The following is a 15622-nucleotide window of genomic DNA, read 5'->3' as shown; positions in this document are numbered from 1 at the left end:
TAGGACTTGGGCAAGGACCAAGGTAGGGAGGAGCTTCCCAGTTTCTGGAACAGAGGAGGAGACCAGACATTGGGATGGAAGGATTCAGCAGACAAGATAGCCAATGAGGGGCCCCAGAAGTTAGGAGAACTAGCCCCAGGAAACTTACCCCCACAGGGAACGTGTGGTCTGGAAGGGAGAGGGACGGGAGGAGTAAGGTGTGATCACCTCTGCTTCTTGAGACGTGGCTTGCCCTTCAGGCCTCTGCCCCTTACCTTGGGCACCTGCCCTACCCTCTGGTGCTCCTTCTGGCCTTGGGCCCTAGACCCTACTGGGAAAGTGGTGAAAACAATGAGGAAATAAGTCAGTTTCTCCAGAAAGGTTACCTCACTCCAGTGGCCCTCCTCCTATACACAGGTTGTTTCATCATATGCAAAGGGCCCTTGTCTAAACTAATCATGGCTTTGGCCACTCCGGGGATGAAAGGAACACAGGGCTGGAAGCGTCTGTTGCCTCTTTTGTTTATTCCTTGTCATGTCCTGGGCTGCATCCTAACCGCAATGATGGTCTTGCCACTGAAGATGTTGCCAGTGCATGTAACCGGAGTTCCAGGTTTTCATCCTGTCCCAGAAAGAACTCAGAGACAAGACGTGGAGATTAAAAAAGTGAAGTGAGGATTTATTAAGTAATGGATAGTACATTCTGAAGGGGAGAGCAGGCAGGCTCAGGTGAGCAGCTGCCCTGAGTTTTTTGGCAAGTTGGTTACATAGAGTGTAAAAATAAGTGTGCAGAATATTCATTAGGGAGGGAAGGGTCTGGGGGTCATATTTCCTGATTCTTATCCCAACTCCACCTTCCCAAAGGGAGGAGGGATTTTTGTCCTTATTTAGTATGGATCAGAAGTGTCATGGCATCGGTGCATGAAGGATATTTCTAATCTGCAAGGCTAATTTTATTGAAATGAGGGCATAATGAGCAAAAGGTTACACTGGAGATTCCTGCTTTTTCCCAACTTTCTTTGTTGGCCTCTGGGCCACTTATCAGCCCAGAGGTTCCTGCTTTTCTTTCTCTGCCCAGGAACCCCTGATGCTTGCATGATGTGTGATTTCTTGCATTTGGCCTGTGCCCCTCCTTTCTGCCCAATTCCAGCCGTTCGGTCTGTGTCCCCCTTTCTCTGCTCGTATCTAGGTCTCTGCCTGCTCTAACAAATCAAGTGAATAAAGTTCAGCTCTGTCCTCTTCCTGGCAGGAAGCTAGAAGGCCAGGGAACTTTCCTAGGACTGCCAACGGAAGTCCTGGAGGGAATTCCCCTGGCCAGTCAAGGAAGCAGAGGTGAGTGTCCCAGAATTAGAAGGTGGCCCAAGTCAACGTGTGGCTGAGTTTCATTTATGTTGTGATGACCAATTTGTGTTCTGTGAACACATCCATTTGCATTGCCTTCATTTCCATTTGGTTTACTTTGTCCTATAAACCCTTTATTAGTTTCCTGGATAAATTTCATATTTCTACATGGAATCACACCTTTGAAACCCTCATCATATCTCTTTGCAGATGTGTATAAATAAACCAGGTTGGCAAATATATATATATATATATGTAAGGTGAGGGGAAAAAAAATCTATTTTCTGTGTTTGTTTTCTAGGAATCCTGGTCTTCCTTATGAGCCCCTACTTGCTGGTTGATTAAGAGAACATTACTCTTTAGGCTTACCATTTTAAGATACTGGTTCATGAGAACCAACTGTCAAATCTTCAGGGATTTTGGGAGCCCAGTTGTTCAACACAAGCTTTATTAAAATTAAATTATATAAACTTTCAGTCAGTTATGTTATATCAAAGACAAAGATAATACTTAGTATTTATCATTTCCTAGTTATTCACGACATTTCAGTTATTTATACTTCTGAAATTATTTACATCTACTGTGTAAGGTGGAGGTACTTTCCAATGATTTCTTACTGCGCCTCTCTTCCCAACATGTTGGTAACTTGAAATCATCCAAGGTGGGGATATTTACATCACAAAAATCAGCAAAGGCTACAGATTAGGGCTTGTTTTATTATTTTACTGATAGTCTAGAATTAAGAAATAAATGCAGGAAATGTTAATGATGCAGATTAAATCTACAAGTAAGTGGTGCCAGTAGCTATTATATTGTGAAGAGCACAAAAAATGAGGAAATATTCTTTCAGTATTTGAAAATTATTCAGGAGAGTTATTCAGGTCATTGGCAAGTGAATGATAATCCAACCAACATATGTCTGATATTTCATTTTTCTCTAACTCATTAACGTGTAGCAAATGTCAAGTAGCAATCATATTGGAACTACACCCATTTACCAACTGCAGCTGCAGGATTGGAACTAAGCTCATTCACCAACTGCAACCGCACAGGTTCGTTACAGATACAAATATTTACCAGCAACTACTGACACATGCAGCCCCTTGCCAGGGTGCATGACTTGCAAGCTAGAATTTACTGCCCTGCACCCTTACTTTCCCTCCACAATGTCACTTTTATGTGTCTATGTCCTAGGCTGGTTCATGACAGCCACAAAACTGGCCTCTTCCCAGAGTTTTAAATAAGGAATTTGTGATGCCCTCTCTTACCTAACACATTCCTTCTCTCTTTTTCCCCGAAAGGTCTACTTCTACCATCACATGGCAAGTACAGTTGTGTCTCAGTTCAGAGGAGGGAGATTGGTTGCAGGTACCCTGAGGATACAAAATTCCAAGAATGCTCAAGTCCTGTATATAAAATGGTGTAGTATTTGCACATAATCTAAGCACATCCTCCCACATATTTTAAGTCATCTCTAAATTACTTATAATACCTAATAAAATGTAAATACTATGTAAGTAGTTGTAACTACACTGTAAATGTTATGTAAATAGTTTCGGATGGGAATTCAAGTTTTGCTTCTTGTAACCTTCTGGGATTTTTTTTTCCCAAGAATTTTCTTACATTGGTTGGTTGAATCCTGGTTGCTGAACCCATGGTACAGGAGGCCAACTATATACCTTAGTGGCCTGGTGCCATGGCGGTGGAGTCGATCTGGAGTAGGCCCTGTAGGAGAATTCCAGAAACTGAGTCCACCAGATTTGGTTGTGACTTGTGAAAAGGAAGTGAGATGCGAGGAAACAACATAAAAGAATTTAGAAAATCTTCCCTCAAGACGACAGGCTAGTCTTCAAGTCTATTTACTTGGAGCACAATCCAATATTTATTTGAATGGCAAAAGCTGTATCTTGTCGACTGAAAAAAAAATGCACAACATAAAAGTTGAGAATTATTTAGCGGATTTTCTGAGGACTTCAAGCCCAGGAGACAGCTTCTCAGATAGCTCTAAGGGACTGCTCAGAAGAGGTGAGCCCATTCCTGGCAGAGAGAAGAGCAGGCGCTGGGACAGTGGCCCTTGGCACAGACCCGGCAGGGTGATATCCCCTGTCTCTTGGCCACTCAGGGCTGGATTTAAGCTGCTCTTACCTGTTGCCTTTTCAGCTTCTCTGATTCTGGGAAACAAAGCATTGGCAGCACAACTGAAAATGACGAGGAGGAGGATATCCTGGGTCCCCGAGCCTTCTGGTGGCCTTGTGAATCTCGGCTTGGATGCAGATGATGTCATGGTTTCAGGACTTAGCTATGTAAGTAGTTGTCCTTTGCATCGAAACACCAGGATACTGAGTTGACAGGGTGTTCTCAATGGTTATAAGTTAGGTCAAAGAATTTTGTTCCATAGTTATTCAGCTTTTTTTTTTTTAATGGAACTCAGGCATTTACAATCAGATGAATCATGATCCTTGGTCAGGACACATATTCATGGTTCATGTGCCTATCTGTCTGTCTGTCTATCACCTATTTATCTATGTATTTACTTATAATGATATAATAAGCATCTTTAAACCCACCACCAACTCATCAGCTTGGACTTTGACAGTCACGTCCAGCTATTGTTCTCCCCCCATCTCATTCCCCAGCTCTCGCTACCTGAAGAAACCTCTGTTCTGAATCCTTTCCCACTTGTCACTTGCTATGCTTTCAGGAGAGCATTATTTATTCTACATGAAGTCCTAGAAATGATGTATCTTTTTTATTTTAGTTGTTTCTCACTTTATCAAAAGGGTAACATGTAATGTTTTGAGACTTCCTTTTTTACTTATTGATTTCTTTTTAGTAGATTTAACCTCAGAGGGTGACTTAGTCTCACATCCTGGGGGTGACTGACTATATCACCCTTTATTCTTTTTTGGGAAGCAGATAATTATGTTTATTTATTTATTATTATTTGTTAAAATGGAGGTACTGGGGATTGAACCCGGGACTTCATGCATGCTAAGCACACACTCTACCACCGAGCTATATCCTCTCTCCCTCGCCCTTTATTCTTGTCTGCAGTGTTTATGGACAGATGAGAGCCCAGGGAGGTGGAGTGACCTGCCCAGAGTCACCTAGTGGATAAGGAACCAAATCAGAGCTGGGACCTGTTTGTCTTGATTCTTGGCCTGGTGCTCATTCCCTGCCTGGCAGCCTTTTATTTATTTTATCTTATTTTATTTGTCTTATAATTAATTAATTAATTATTTTGAGATGCAGTTGGTATATAACATCATATTAGTTTCAGGGGTGCAACGTAAGGACTTGATATTTTGTATGTATTGCAAAAGGATCACTACAATATCTGTTGCCACACATAGTTGCACATTTTTTTTCTTGTGGTGAGAAATTTTAAGATCTACTCTCACAACTTTCCACTATGCATTTGCAATTATGCAATACAGCATTCCCCATTATTAACCATGGTCACTATATCCCATGACTTACTCATTTTATAACTGGACATTTGTACCTTTTGATCCCCTTCACCCATTTCGCCTACTCCTCCAGTCCCCCACCCCTGCCTCTGGCACCCACCAGTCTGTACTCTGTATCTGTGAGTTCAGGCTTTCTGTTTGGTTGGGTGTTTTTTATTCCACATAGGAGTGAGATCACACAGTATTTGTCCTTCTCTGCCTAACCCCTGTAGCCTTTCTCTAGGAGGCTGGATGGGGAAAGATCCGTCCTCCTTGGGTGGCTGGTCCATCACTCCCTCCGGACAGTATTTGTGAGGTCTGAAATTGATGCTCTTTTGGTTTTTCTTTCCCAAGAAAAGTTTCACTGTCAGAGACGGCTGCTGGAGCCAGCAGGTGAGGCAGCCCGAGGCACGGGGAAGGGAGAAGTACCATGCTGCCTGGAGAACCATGATTCCCTTCCGTCTGAAGCCAAAGTGAGTCCTGAGGGGTGATGAGGGTCATACTCACCAGGACAGTGGCTCCCAGACCCTTGTACCCAGACCTCTCCCAAAGGTTATATAACCATATCCCCACACAGTCCTGTCACCCACCACAGACAGCACCTCCAGAGAAGCCTGAGGCACATCAGGGCTCATTCTTTCATTCATTCAGTCAGTCGTTCAGCAAGGATTCGTGGAGCATCTACAGGAGCTGGGCACTGTGTTAGACTGTGGGTGGGTAGCGGTGAGCGAGATAAACAGGATCCTCACCCACCTTGGACCCCACATGGAGGAGAATGACAGTAAGCTCATAAATAAACATGTGATTATGAGCTGTGTGAGGAAGTTGCTGTGAAGAAAGGTGGGGGCGTGAGGGGCAATGAAACAGTGACAATATGACAGGTTCTGAGTGATACCGAAACCTGGAGAATGAACAAGATTTTCCTAGGCAAGAGTCAAGGAAGAATGAGCTGGGCAGAGGGGACAGCATGTGCCAAGGCCCAGCCTTGCAGTGAAAGGAACACAAGGGATGTGTCCGGGAGCTGAGAGGGAGGCCGTTGTCTCTGGATGGTCCTGTGTGAGCGTGGGCCAGGTACAAGATGAGGCTGTAGGTGGAGGCAGGTGCTCAAAGATCATACATGTCCCCACAGGCCACATTAGGTATGTTGGTCTTCATCCCAAGAGAAATGGGGAACCACTGAAAGGGCCAAATGCCCTGTGATGTTACCATTAAACTTAAGAGCTAAAGACATTCCGTGTAGCCTTCTCTAGTAAACCATGGTTTAAAGTAACCATCCCCAAATGAGTTTCTAATTTATACATCCTTGGTTTCAGGGGCCATGCACACGTTCATCTGTTCATCCCTTATTGACAGGATCTTATCACTTCTAGTCTGATTCCTCAGCATTTCAGCAGCAGGAGCCCGTTTTATCTATCAAGCAAACTGCATTTGTTTTCCTAATTTTTAAAATCTGAGCTCCTGTCAATACTAGCTACATTGTAACCCACTGAATTGATCTGATCTCCACCAGGAACAAAGAATCTTGGTGCTTGAGTTCACCCAGGCAGCCTCATCTAGAGAGACACAGTGTTTCTGCTGGGCCTATCAGAGTATCAGCCCTGGGGCGTCGCTTCTGGCCCTACCTGTGCGGTCACAGATGGCCCCACACATCTGCTGCAGTGTCTCACCCTCCCTTCTGTCCCTCACTCTCCAACATCTCAGGCAAACGCGTGGCCAGCCTTGCCCAGAATATCCAGCCATGGTTGCTGGTGGCTGTGAGAATATAAAAAAGGGCCAGAGTATGGAATAAAGAGGCCACAGCCAAAAACAAACCATCCCACCAGTTGGGCACTTTCGTTTACATACCTTTTCCCCCAAATCTATCTTTCTTTCTTTCGTCCTTCCTTCCTTTGATTTATATATATTTATACTGAAGGATAGTCAGTTAACAATGTTGTGTCAATTTCTGGTATACAGCACAATGCTTCAGTCATACATGAACATACGTATATTCATTTTCATATTTTTCACCATAAGTTGCTACAAGATATTGAATATAGTTCCCTGTGCTATACAGCATGAACTTGTTGTTTATCTATTTTATATATATATATATATATATATATATATATATATATATATATATATATATCAGTTAGTATCAGCAAATCTCTAACTCCCAGTTTATCCCCTCCCACCCTCCCCAAATCTTTTTTTAAATTGACTTTTCTTCCTGTTGAAACATACGGCATTAAGGGCACTTTTGAAAAAAGAAGTGGAAATGACGCACAATCTCAACACCCTAATCCAATCACTCTTTTCTGTATTCTGTGTTTGTGAATCATTCCCAGAGATATGACCTTATCATTCTTATGTATTTACTTTTTATTTCATTTTTATTGTTTTTGTGGAAGTTACAGAAGCAAAACATAGAAAAATTAAAACAATGAGAGTCTCTTTTCATGTTCCTTTGCCAATCCTAATCCCTACTTCAAAGTCAATCACTATTAATGATTTGATATAAATTGTTATATAATTTGATATATATATATAGTTTTTTCTGCTTTCTCTTATTTCTTCCTTTCTTATGTAAAAAACTACTGAATTTCTTTTTGGAGAGGGAGCATGTAATTAGGTTTATTTATTAATTTTTAATGGAGATACTGGGGATTGAACCTGGGAACTCATGCGTGCTAATCATGCTGTCTACCACTTGAGCTATACCCTCCCCTGGAATTTCTTGATTTGCAAGTGGCTTTTTTTTTAAATCTTATTTAATATTCTTAGAGCCCTTTCCATGTTCTCCATATGGATCAATTCTTTTTTTAGACACTTTTGCATTGTTTTCCACAAGTGTACAGGATACACTATACTTGTCTTCTTTCGTTTTAAATCATTCCCCTATTCATGGATGTTTTTGTTGTTTCTAGTTTTTAACTATTGCAAATAATAGATTCATGAAAAAGAAAAAAAAAAAAGGCCTTTTTTGTACATCCAGATGACCACATTGTGGTTTTTACGTAGTTATAATCCATCCCTTCCAAATCTTGCCCTTGACTTAATTGTCTGCCTCTGGAGCCTGCATCATAAATGTGGCCACCTTGCCTGTGACTTCCCTGCTAGGTTTCCTGCGCCGCAGCCCCTGGATGATGCTGGCCTGTTCTCCTACCTCACGGTGTCATGGCTCACCCCACTCATGATCCGAGGTGCACGGAATTGCTTGGATGAGAACACCATCCCCCAGATGTCAGTACATGACGCCTCAACCAAAAATGGCGAAAGGTAAAGTTGCGTTGGGCAAGCCAGCAGGGTTGGTTAAAGACCACGTCTTGGTGGATGGTGACCAGAGATGCTAAGAATATGGCGATGGGTTGTGGTGGTCCATCCTCAGACAACTGAAAAATGTAAGTTCTTTTGTAGCAGGAGGCCTCGCTCTACTCTGGAGGTTCTTAACCTGGGGTTCATGAATCTCCTCAAATGATTTATACATTTTCTAAGTATGGGCTAGAGATCTTTTTCTGGAGCGAGAATTAACACCTTTTATCAGATTTACCTGGGAGCCCAGGACCTTGAGAAAGTTAGAAATGACCGCTTGTCCCCTTTGCTTTTTTTTTTTTTCCTGGATCAGGCACTGATCTGGGTCACTGATCATTACATTGTGGGTTGGTGGCCCGGCCTCTTAATCCTTAGCTAGTTGTGTGATTAAATTTCCTGTACCGCCCACCTCACAAGGTGACAGGAAGATCAAATTGGGGGGGGGGAAGTGAGTGACTTGAAATGTCCTGTACTCATGTTCCTCTCTCTAACTACTTCATGAGAGACACCAGGGTGTAGAATGGCATTTCCCAAATGTGTTCCGGGAAATGGCAGTCCCCTAAGAGCCTCCCTGAAAAGAGCATTCGGCGGTCAGGGAGTTTGCGAACAATTGCATGTTCTCACCAGGTCTCAGAGATTTACAAAGAAAATCAGTGGGGTGAAGGCACTGAGAAAGTAGAGACTGGTTAAACTTTGACCCATTGCTTCTCAGACTTATTCGGAAAAAAAAAAAAAGTTCCAGGGAGCACCTCTTGGATAATGCCAGATTTGGGGGTTGGAATTGCACCTTTTACCAGCTATGTTGTCAGCCCTGTGTTTTTATATACAAAATAGTGAATTACAAAAAATTTATCTCACGATGCTTCACAGGATTGTTGTAAGAATCAAAAGACGTAAGAGAGGCACATGGAAAACTGCCAGATACTAATAGGCGATCAGTTAAATGTTAGCTGGCTCGTTCTTTCCCTAACATTATGAGTGCCAGGTCACCTGAGTTACTTCTGTTCACTTCCATTTTACTGTTGCTGCCTTTTTTATTCTACAATTCACAATGCCTGACCGCCAACACTTCTGCAATCACTCCATTGTTGGATGTTTATTTGAAAAAGTAATTATCTGGGCATTCTCACCTTTAGAGGGGTTCCTTCCCATATGTTCACCATTGAACAGGTAGAGTTCTGGGATGTGTCTTCCCTAACCCTTCCAAAGAGCTACTTTGGTTCCTCGAAGGATGTACTGACAACCATCATCATCGGTTCCACTCTTGGCAGTAGCCTCACCGTAGCTCACCACCATCATCTTCATCCTCATCACCATCATAATTCTTCACATCTGTCTTGTTCTACAATAACAGAGCATCTCCCCATCCATGGCCTCCTTTGATCATCACAATAGGGTTATGAAATAAACAGGGCAGATATTATCTTTCCCGTCTTGCCAATGAAGAAACAGGATTAAGAGAAGGGAAATGACGTCCCCTGCATCATGTAGCTAACGAATGGGCGAGGTAAAATTTGAATCCAAATCTTTTGAATCTGAGTCTAATAATCCTGGCCAGAAATATATAGAGTTGCCAGGAGAGCTGTGGGCAGGCTGTGGAAAACTTGGGTTTGTTTAGTCCAAGTCGAATTGACCCTAGAGCTGTAGTCTCTGTGGATTATGTTAAGTGTGGGGGTGGGGCTGCGATGAGGAGTGGTGGCCCCAGGGTTTGGCCTGAGTAATACCATCCGCAAGCAAAGACTTCCACACGGGCAGGTGTTGTGGGTACATTTTTTGCTTTGTTCTCTGAAGTTCAGACTTCTCAAGTTGTCTGGTCCACTTCGGTGAGCGTGGGATGGGGTCATTTTCATAACTCAGGAACAAGGAGAAGCCTGAGCTTTGACTGCAGGTGAAGGAAAGCAGCACAGTAATATCCTCCTGGCATTGGGATGAGCATCCAGTGCTGGAGGAGCAAAGAGTAGAAAGGGCGAGAACCGCTTGCCGCGAGAGGCTGGGTGAGACTCCAGGCAGAGTTTGAGAACCAGACGCTGATAGGGCTGTTTGAGAACTCGTGCAAACAGTGCTGCTGTCGGGGTATGGGGGCACAGGGTGGCAGGACAAGGGACGCTATTCTGCCCGCTGTGTTCTTGCTCACTGAGGGGCAGAAGCCTCGGGGAGGACCTGGAGCCCCTTGGCATAGTCCTTGATGTTTTCATCCTGGGCAGTGGTGACCGCTTTCCAGACAGTGGAGCCGGACACAGGGAGGCAGGAGCCAGGAGGTCAAAAGGCAGATAGATACCAGCATGGTGCCTGCAGCTGACAGACTGGGTTGTGGATGCAAGGAAGGCATCCAAGATTAGAGCTCTGGAAGCCTTAAGCATCACAATGACTACTGTCCAGTCACCTCTCCCAGCCTCAAATACAATTCAAAATAAAAAAGAAGTGTAAAAGTCAAAAAAAATTTCATTTTTTTCATGGTAACTTCTTTGATGCTTTTAAAAAATACTGTATGTTATATTTTTTTACCCCCCAAGGAAATGTTTTTGGTGTACTTGTTTTGCTGGTGTTAACACAAATATCCCAGCTGGGAATGTCAAAATAAGGGTACAGTTTTGGTTGGATGAACCAACACTGGGGCACCCTTTTGGGGACTTTGAAATAAATCAGGACACTTTTTGGAGGTCAGAGTTCTGGGTTATATAAATCTTAATTTGTGTACAAAAAGGAAGAGGGACATTATTCAAAGTCTCAGGCTGTTTCCTCAACTAACTGTATTTCAGGGTAACAAAATAGTTGATGAGGGAAAGTTGTCTTTTTTTTTTACAGAAAAATTCAGACTATTAAATACAGAAAGAATGATAGAATTAGAAAAACCACCATTCTGCCAGCCCTATTGGCATGGGTCTCGGCAGTGGTTATCAGTGATGGGGAACTTAGCAACAAATGAGTCAGGTTAACACACCTTAACCCGCGGATCCACCTTAACATTACTCAAAATGGGACACCAGACATTGTGCATTGTCTGATGTGATGCAAAAGGATGTACACTACTACATCACCTATGAAGTATTTTTGCCAGTTGACTTAAATTCTGAAATTTATTAAGCCTCTGGATCTAACTAGCCTTTTGATAGGAAATACAGGGCATAGGAAATTATGTTAGACAGCACCAGGGGTGCAATCAGTCAAATCCAGACTGTGGGAAATCCTGCAGGATGAATGACTCAGTTTCTTCAACAAGTAAATGGCAGGAAAATGCAGAGGAAGGGAAACTGTTACAGACTAAAATGAGATGCAAGAGGCCTGTTGGATTTGTCTTTTAATTGCCATGGGTAGACCTTGCTTGGATCTTGATTTAGGCAAACTGACTGTAATAATGTATTTCTGAAATAATCAGAGAAGTTTGGATTAAATGCCATTGAGGAATTAGTGTTATGATGTTATTAATGTATAACTATTAGTGAATAGTTATCAGTAACACTTATTAATTAATAATGATTAATAATAAAGTTATTAATAATATTAATATTAACAGTTAATAATTAATAATTATTATGGTTACCATGGACTTTTTAAGGCTTTATCTGGAAGAGATAGACACTAAAGCATTTATAGATGAAATGGTATCTCTGGGATTTTTTTTTGAAATACTCTAGCAAAAAAAAAAGTGGAGGGGAGAGGAGATGAAACAAAAATGTCAAATGTTGATAATTCTTGAAGCTGGGGATGAACATCTGGGGAGACTCCCTGTATTCTTCTCTCAACTTTGGCTATGTTTGAAAATTTCTGTTACAAAGCTCCCAGACGAGGACATTTGGGTGATATGTACAAAGAGATTTCACTTGGCTCAATTTTCCTCTTTTCAAGGCTTCGTCTCCTTTGGGAAGAAGAAGTCTCAAGGCATGGGATTGACAAAGCTTCAATGTTTCGGGTGATGCTGAGATTCCAAAGAACAAGGGTTATTTTCAATATACTTGTGGGCTGCTGCTTCTCGGCTGCAAGTGTGTTTGGGCCGGTAAGCGGCAGGTTCGGTGAGGCTGAGGGGACTTGGAGGTGAGCATGTTCAAGTCCATGCCAGGAAATGGGGATGTCTTTGTCTCCCAGCTGCTGCTCAGAAAATGAAGACCTTTTGGGGCAGTTAAGCTGGTATTAGTTAGAAGTGTGAGCTCTGTAGTCACCACTTGGGTTTGAAACTTGGCTCTGCTATTTAATTTCTGGGTGACTTTGGGCAATTTGTTTATCTCCTTTGTGCCTTCGTTTCCTCATAGAACCCCATGACACTCTCGGTAGTAGCTCTGTTTTTGTTTTTTGTCTTTTTTTGGGGGGAGTGAGGTATTTAGATTTATTTGTGCATTTTAAAATTATTATTATTATTTTAGTGGAGCCATTGGTGATTGAACTCAGGACCTTGTGCATGCTAAACACGCACTCTACCACCAAGCTATACCCTCCCCCTCTCAATAGTAGTTCTTATGGAAATCCTCATGTGTAAATTGGAGAGCACAAAGTTACCTGCCTCGTTAGGTGACACTGAGATAAACACTTAGGACTCCGCCTGGTTCAGCATGCACGTTTGAGCTGCTTTGAGAAACAGCGGAGCAGCTCTGGGAATGTTGGTCTCCTCCTTGTACCATGGTTGGGTTGAACTGGTTCTATTTCTTATCAGTTCCTCAGCCCGAGATTCTGACTGCAGTCAGTGACTCTGGTTGTCCTCACTGGGGCCACATGTTCACCGGTGGGCCTGCAGACTGTGTTTGATTGACAGTCCAGCCTAGACTGCATGCACTGGGGCGGGTGGGAGTCCCCTTAGGGAAAAACCAAGGCGCTGTTACCAGCTGAGGGGAGAAGGGATACAGATCAGGAAGAAGCAACGGTTGATGATGCCACAGAGATAAGTGACTTGGGTGACAGTTAGCGTCCTGGATATTCCCCATTCGTCCCTCCAGACCCACTCTCCACCCTCGTCCTCACTGCCCCGCTTGTGCCCCTAGTACGTGACGTGACTTGGATGGATCACATCTGTGGGGTCCCCTGCCTTTGGCTTCTGGTTGGGTTTGACCAGTGGGAGACTCCAACTGGAGGCTGGAGGGAAGGAGAAGTGAGGGCAGGATATTTATTGCTCTGACTGCCTCCCTCCCTGTCACTGGAGGTTGGTGACCAGACTTCTAAAACGAAGGGCCCTGTCTGCATGGCTTTGTCTGGTTTCAGTAAACTCACTCGCTCCTCTGCCCTTCGTTCTCTGCTGTTGCTAAGCTCCAGGGTGCTCTTCCACCGCTGGCGGGTTTCCTACCTAAATTCTACCCACACCTTTGTAAACAGTCAGGTTATTACCCTTGAATTACCCTGTTTCTGGGTGTCCTCTGTTCCCTGTCAGGACCAGCTACGAGGTGGCGGAGCTGGGATTCAGATCTGGGTTAGCTGAATTTCTCAGTCTCCTCCAACCGGACTGTGACCTCCCTGAGTGTAGTCAGTTTCGATCATTCAGTAAGCCCCTTACATTGACTCGAGGACCTCACACACGGCCTTTGTTGGGTATGTGTTGGCTGAAAGCAGGATTGGGAAGGTGGGATGACCCAAACTCCTGTTTCCTTTTAGATGCTGGTCATACCAAGGCTCCTGGAATATTCCGAAGAGCGGTCGGGGAGCATTGCCTATGGAATAGGGCTTTGCTTTGCCCTTTTTTTCACCGAGTGTCTGAAGTCTATGGGTCTGTGCTCATTTTGGGTCCTCAACCAGCGCACGGGCGTCAGGTTTCGTACGGCCGTCTTCTCCTTTGCCTTTGAGAGGCTGATACAATTTAAGTCTCTGACACACATCTCTGTGGGAGAGGTAAGTGACTGGGGTTGCCCTCTGAGGCCCTAGTTCCCTCCTCCTCCTCCAGACATCGCTGTCCTGGAGACTAAGGGAGGGAGAAGAGGGAGTTGGGAGAGAAGGAAGAAGGAGAAAGGAAATAGTTCACAGGGTGAGTGTTAATAACCATCAACAGGGAGAGTGTAGCTCAGTGGTGGAGCGTGTGCCTAGCGTGCAGGAGGGCCTGGGTTCAGTCTCCAGTACCTCCTCCCATCTCCACCCCACTGCAAAAATAACCATCAACAATTGCCTGTAGGGCAGTCTGGGAAGTCAACAGTAACCCAGGGAGAGGCCAGTTGTATTCACAGCCTTAGGGAGGGTTTACCTGCTCATTGATCCCCTGGTCTAGGCCCTGGGGATACGGCAGTGAACAGAAAGACACAAAGCCTTAGTGGAAGCTCCCAGGACACCTATCCCTGCAGACTGCTCAGGGAGGAAGGGATGGGGGAACTTGCTAGCGCAGGGCAATCTGGGAGAAGCCAGGCCAAGGTAACCTCCCTGAACGTTCACTTTTTTATTTGCAAAGGTGGGATACGTCCAGCTGATGCGCTATTGGTCAGTCCTTGCTCTGGTGTTCCTCACAGCATAACACAAACAAATACTGACAGACAGTGAAGGAAGGTATTCCAACTATGGCCTGGAGTCATGGGGGACACTGGAATTTTACATATTTAATTTCAATTTCCCTATTTCTTCACTGCTTACCAGTTGCCGGAGGAGCATGGATTACTTTTATATTGAAACAGACATTTTAATTTTGGGAAAAGACAGCACTGCTTTGGCTCTTTACCCTCAAGCCAAACGCCTTGGTGACCCGGCATTGGCAACTTTCCGGTCTTGCCTCCTCCTAGGCTCCCTCCTCTGGTCCTAGGTTGGCCTCCTTCCTCCGGGCCAGGCGGGGCTAAACCTCCAGTCCCCAGATAGACCAGGCATGCCCACTTGCTGGCATCTTTGCTCACATCACTGCCCTTTTAAAATCCCATTCATCCTTCCAGGCCCAGCTTAGATGTGCGCTCCTTCATGAGAGTGTCTCTGGACCCCACCCTCTGCCCCCACTCCCCACCAAGCACAAATCTGGCTGCTCCACTCAGATAAGCCCCCTTCAAAGACAAGAATCATTTCAGATTCACTATTCTATCCCTCAGAAAGCCCAGCATCTGAATTATACAAGACCATGTCCAAAATTATGTCTGCTGAATTAACCATTGCCACCAGGCAGCTGCTTTTTCTAACACAAGTGCTAGCCAATGTAAGGTATTGTCATCATCATTACTGTTAATTCTTCACCATTTGATTAGTTCTGGGACCTTAGGCAACTTGTTCATCCTCTCTGAAGCTGTGGAGTAATAACAGGACCCACCTTGCAGGATTGTTGTCTCACAGAATTAAATGAGGATTAAAAAAAAGAGCGTGTAGAAGAGGGCAGTGATTCATGTGTTAAATTGTGTCATTAATTTCTGTTTGGCCTTAAGCACGGAGGCTGCCCTGTTGTCCTGCACTGGACTGAAGTCCAAGGATCCGTGGCAGCCCTTCTCCCTGCTCACCTCAGCAAAATCGGCACAGTAACTGCCAGACATTGTCGCAGGTGCTTTAGCTCAGCCAGTCCTCTGACTACCCTCTATGCAACAGTTTCTGTTACTGTTCCCACTGTCACAGGGGTGGAAACTAAGGCCAGGAAAGTGTATGAAACTTGCACAAGGTCACATGACTGGGGAGCCGCAGACCCTGTCT

General features: G+C 44.2%; 1 protein-coding gene across 1 annotated transcript in view; it reads left to right on the top strand.

Moving 5' to 3' along the window:
• ABCC11 (ATP binding cassette subfamily C member 11) overlaps window positions 1–15622 on the top strand; it is a 66560-nt gene that overhangs the window by 5814 nt on the left and 45124 nt on the right. The window contains exons 2-6 of the mRNA XM_072967318.1: window positions 3480–3622; window positions 5123–5241; window positions 7871–8029; window positions 11909–12056; window positions 13637–13870. Coding sequence (XP_072823419.1) covers window positions 3524–3622; window positions 5123–5241; window positions 7871–8029; window positions 11909–12056; window positions 13637–13870 — 759 coding nt within the window. The 5' untranslated portion in view covers window positions 3480–3523. The remainder of the gene's footprint in view (window positions 1–3479; window positions 3623–5122; window positions 5242–7870; window positions 8030–11908; window positions 12057–13636; window positions 13871–15622) is intronic.

Source organism: Vicugna pacos, chromosome 9 (assembly GCF_048564905.1).
Source record: "Vicugna pacos chromosome 9, VicPac4, whole genome shotgun sequence".
In the NCBI taxonomy this organism is placed as follows: Eukaryota; Metazoa; Chordata; class Mammalia; order Artiodactyla; family Camelidae; genus Vicugna; species Vicugna pacos.
The sequence above is the reverse complement of the archived record's forward strand: the minus strand, read 5'-3'. Positions and strand labels throughout refer to the sequence as shown.